At 35.6% G+C, this 5013-nt stretch overlaps 1 protein-coding gene across 1 annotated transcript; it reads right to left on the bottom strand.

The window, feature by feature from the left end:
* Nucleotides 1-3441: 3441 nt before the first annotated feature.
* Nucleotides 3442-4481, bottom strand: LOC138880215 (uncharacterized). The gene is made up of 2 exons (XM_070159890.1): nt 4395-4481; nt 3442-4047 (listed from the first exon to the last, which is right to left on the bottom strand). Exons 1-2 carry the CDS (start codon nt 4479-4481, stop codon nt 3442-3444), a joined length of 693 nt encoding a protein of 230 aa, XP_070015991.1.
* Between the last annotated feature and the right edge of the window lie 532 nt (nt 4482-5013).

Below are 5013 nucleotides of genomic sequence, written 5' to 3' on the forward strand. Positions count from 1 at the left end.
AGGAAATAACCTTGATATCTACTCACAAATAGATATTTATATAAGCTTTCTATCAAAATTTAGTATTTAAATTAACTTTTCCTTTTTATAGGGTTTTTGGACAAAAGCAGTACATTTTGCTCCAATCGATTATTCAACAATTTTTTCTCTTCAAATTACTTTTTTTTATTCCATCCCTCCAAGAGCTCCCCTGCTTGTGAGGTGACTCGAACTCACAACCTATTAGTTGGAAGTGGAGGGTGCTCACCACTTGAGCAACTCACTCTTGTCCTCTTCAAATTACTAAGGGGCCGTTTGGTATAAGGTATAAGAAGGTATAATGCTAGTATAAAAATTTAATACCATCTTAATACTTCGTTTGGTTAGCAAATCATGTATAAGTTATCCCAGGATTAAAATTAATACCGGGATAACTTATACCTTATAAAGGGTGGAGTAATTAGCACTGATATAACTATTGTATTATTCTTACAAATTATGCAATTGTCATATTTAATACAACATTCCAAACAATGGATAAAAAATAATTACAGCATAACTTATACCTGTGTGACTTATCCAGGCATAAGCCGTATTCAAACCAAACGACCCCTAAGAGCCCTGTTTGGCGATAAAAAAAATTCACCTTTTTCTAAATCAGTGTTTGGCTAAAATTTTCAATTTTCACTTGAACATGAATTTTGAAATTTTTCGAAAATTTGAAAAACTCCAAAAAATTGTTTTTCAAAATTTTCATTCAAATCACTCACAAAAATTCAAAAACAACCAAAATTATATTCATGTTCAAATCTAACTTAAATTTTCAAATACCATTTTTTTAGGTAATTAACATTTTATTAATCACCAATAATCTTTACAACTCATAGCTTGCTTTATAACTCAACAACTATATCTATCAGAAACTCAAAGGTACAATCTCAAACCTACATACTATGTCTAATGGAACATAAAATGTTGAACTAAACTACTAATTCCTTTGGTAGCTCTTACATTACATATGTAGGCTATTTCTCTAGCTATGCTATCAACATTTCTGCTTCTCTGTTGAAATATGCTCATGTTCCTTTCAATCCAAACACTATGTGTAACCTCTACATACACCATTCAATACAATTGAGCTCCATAAGATCTGCCTTTAACACTCTGTATCATCCATTGTTGATGTTGCCCCCAGTTATCTCGAACTACATCTTGCCTTTGCATCCAGTGTAAGATCTTCTGCCACACTGCCTTAGTAAAGAGGCAGTCCACAAACATATGGTCTCTAGTTTCATCATGCATCTGACATAGAGAACATTTTGAATCCACAGCTACCCCCCAATTAATCAATTTATCTGCAGTTAAAAGCTTCCCGTGCAACTGTAGCCACATTGTGACTATGGCTTTTGGTCTAGCTTTATTTTGAAACATCATACACTTCCAGTTGACTCTAGGCCTATTTCCCAGTAGCTGAATGTAAAACTGGCTAACCATGATCTTTTTGATCTGTTGCTTATGTTGAATTTGTTGTAGGACTGTTCTGGCATTTAGTATCTGTCTGACCACCCAGCTTGCCTGTTGTGGGATTGCCATGTCTTCTAGCCTCTTATCTTTGATGTAATATGCATGAATCCACCTGATCCATAGTCTGTCTTGCTTACTTGCTACATCCCAACTTAGTTTTGCTATAGCTGCCCTGTTCCATAATTGTAGGTTTATCAAACCCAAGCCCCCACTTGACTTAGGTGTGTACATCCTACTCCAAGTCACCAGAGACTTTTTTGTAATGGTATTAATCCCAGACTTAAATATAACTTCTGCAGTAGGCCTGTTTCATCTTTATAACTTTTAGTGGTAAGTTGAATAGCTGTGACAAATAGGATTAAATACCAAATAGGACAGTTTAGACCAGCTGCACTCTTCCAGCTTATGAGAGCTTCTTGGCAGTCCATAAGGATATCTTTGCTACTATATTTTCTATCAGAGGATACCATTGCATCAGAGATAGTTTTTGGTAGCTAGAGGAATACCAAGATATTTAAATGGTAACTCTCCAATTGTGTAGCCCAACTTTTGAATAATCTCTACCCTGGTACTCTATTGAACTCCTCCAAAATATACTGAACTCTTCTTCAAATTTGCTTGTAAACTAGATACTTGAGAGAAATGGTTGAAGCATTCTTGAATATGAGAGATAGAGTTTAGATCAGCTCTAGCAAATATCAAAAGATCATCTGCATAACTTAGATGGGTAATCCCTAACTTTGCACATCTGGGATGGAACTTGAAATCTTTTACCTCCTTTAGCTTGTTGAGATTTCTACTGAGACACTCCATTACAATTGCAAACAAGAAAGGGGAGATGGGATCACCCTGTCTTAATCCTTTAGCAGCATCAAATTGTGGGGTAGTCTTTCCATTAACCATAATAATGTAGTTGACAGTTGTGACACACTCCATTATCCAGTTCACAAATCTCTTTGGAAATCCCATTTCAATCATGACTTGCTCCAAGAAACTCCATTCAACTGAATCATAAGCTTTTTGGAGGTCAATCTTGATGCATTTAGCAGAAATATTCTTCCTTGTGTAAGCTTTAACTAATATAATGTTATCTGCTTTCCTCCTACCATGTATGAAACCAGATTGAGCTTCACTTATCACTGATGCAATAACTTGTTGAATTCTGCCAGCTAGGACTTTAGAGATCAGTTTATACAACATGGTACAATAAGCAATAGGTCTGTAGTCTTTTATTATACTAGGATTTGCCAGTTTAGGAACCAATGTGATAGAAATACAATCCACAGCTTTATATAATTTTCCAGTACTGAAGAACTCTTTAACAACTTGGCTAACTTCATTTTTAGCAATCACCCATGCCTTCTTGAAGAAATAGGCATTGTAGCCATCAATTCCTAGTGCTTTATCACTATCAATAGCACATAATCCATTATAAATCTCCTTGTCAGTCACCTCAGTACATAGAGCAAGTTTCTGCTGTTGTGACAATTTTGGACCATTCTTCATAATCATTTTATCTATGGTAGGAAGATAGTGAGCTACTTATCCTATTAAAGACTTATAAAATTCTACCACTTCTTGCTTTATGCTTTCAGGATGAATAACCTTAACTCCCATGATTGACACAAGTTCATTTACTTGTTTTCTCCGACTCCTTTCTTTCATAATAGCTGCAAAATACTTTGTATTAGAATCTTCTAGTTTGATCCACTTAGTTCTTGCTTTCTACCTTAATATACTTTCTTCAATAAAAGACCATTTTTCTAAATTCTGCAACAAGTTTTTCTCTTCTTCAATCAGAGAGTCATTATCAGCTGCATTTATCTTCTGTTGCACCTCCTCTAAGCTTGTTCTAGCATGCTCAATCTTCATACTAATAGTTCTAAAATGTTCAGTGTTTAGATTTCAGAACAAAGGCCTTAGTTCCTTCAGTTTTACCTAGATGTTCTTCATTTTTCCCTTAGTGTATGATTGATTCCAGACTCTTTCTACAATAGATATAAAACTATCATGATCTGCCCATACATTAAAGAATCTGAAAGGTGGTTTACCAGGTTTAGGAGCTGAGTGAAGAGTTATCAATATTGGACTATGATAAGATATATATGGCAATCCATACTCAGTGATCATATGACCCCACTGCATCATCCACTCATAATTGCCAAAAGCTCTGTCAATTCTACTGTCGTTCCGTTCTACACCATATTGCTTGTTAGACCATGTGTAATTATCTTCTGTCCATGCTAGCTCATTCAGAGTCAGAGTAGCTACACAATAAGCAAAGTCCCGCACTTCTGTGTATGTAATAGGATTGCCCATCAGCCTATCATTAATATATAGAACTGCATTGAAGTCCCCACATAACAACCATGGTTTTGTGTTTCCTGCTGCAATACTCTTCAATCCACTCCATAACTGTTTCCTTTGCTCTATAGTATTGTATCCATATATAGTTGTAACTACACAATCAATTATCCCCACCCTATCTTGTACCAAACAGTATATAAATTGAGCTGCAACACTTAGGATAGTAACATTGTACCACTAAGAATCCCAAGTAAACCATATCCTCCCATTTAAACCATCTTGATAGTTGGTAGCATAGTTCCAACCTAGTATTATATTTGTGATAATTCTACTAGCATTTTGTTCCTTAACTCTTGTTTCCACTATAACTGCTAGCTTTATTCTTTGGCTACTAATATATTTTTTTGACTCTTTTTGTTTATCACTCTTATTCACCTCTCTAATATTCCAAAATAGCCACTTCATCAATAGGTCATTCTACCTCTACCCTTATCAAGGGGTACATTGCTTGTACACTATGATCCCTTGTTCAATGGCTCAAAGGAATTCCTTATAGTAATAGCTGATAAAGCTGGAAAGTTTACCATATCCAGCTCAATCCTGTCCTTTATAGCTTTGTCTTTGTCCACTGGGTTTTCCCCTATACACTGTTGCTGGGAGGGTATCTGCATATTATCCTACTGAACATTTGTCTGATCAACCATTGGCTGTTCATTCTCATTGTCTACAGTTCCTCTTTGACTGAGTATCTGTGGTGCAATCTGCTGTAGGCTAGTCTCCTCTGCTTGCTTAGTTTGACTAACCCCTTCTTTCACTGGTCCTTTTGTTCTCCATTCCATTGTATCTTTCTTTGCTTCTCTTCTCTTACCTTGTTGCTTATCTTGTTGCTTATAGTGTTGTTTCTCCACACCACATTTGTGCCCAACCACTAAGCATTTTTGGCAAAATTCAGGTTTCTAGTCATACCTAACTGCATGTAAGAATGTCCTTCCATTAGGGTCCTTGACCTTTATCTTAGTAGGCAATTCTCTGGTAATATTTGCTTCTATCAACATCCTTGCAAAGAATACTCTCTTTTTCTTTGTAGTATATTCATTTGCATAAATTGGAGTACCTATTGCACTAGCCATTCAACTTAAAGAGTTATGACCCCAGCAGTTCATTGGAAGAATAGGAAATTGAACTCATAAGGGAATTTCAGTA

Source organism: Nicotiana sylvestris, chromosome 10, assembly GCF_000393655.2.
Source record: "Nicotiana sylvestris chromosome 10, ASM39365v2, whole genome shotgun sequence".
Taxonomy (NCBI): Eukaryota; Viridiplantae; Streptophyta; class Magnoliopsida; order Solanales; family Solanaceae; genus Nicotiana; species Nicotiana sylvestris.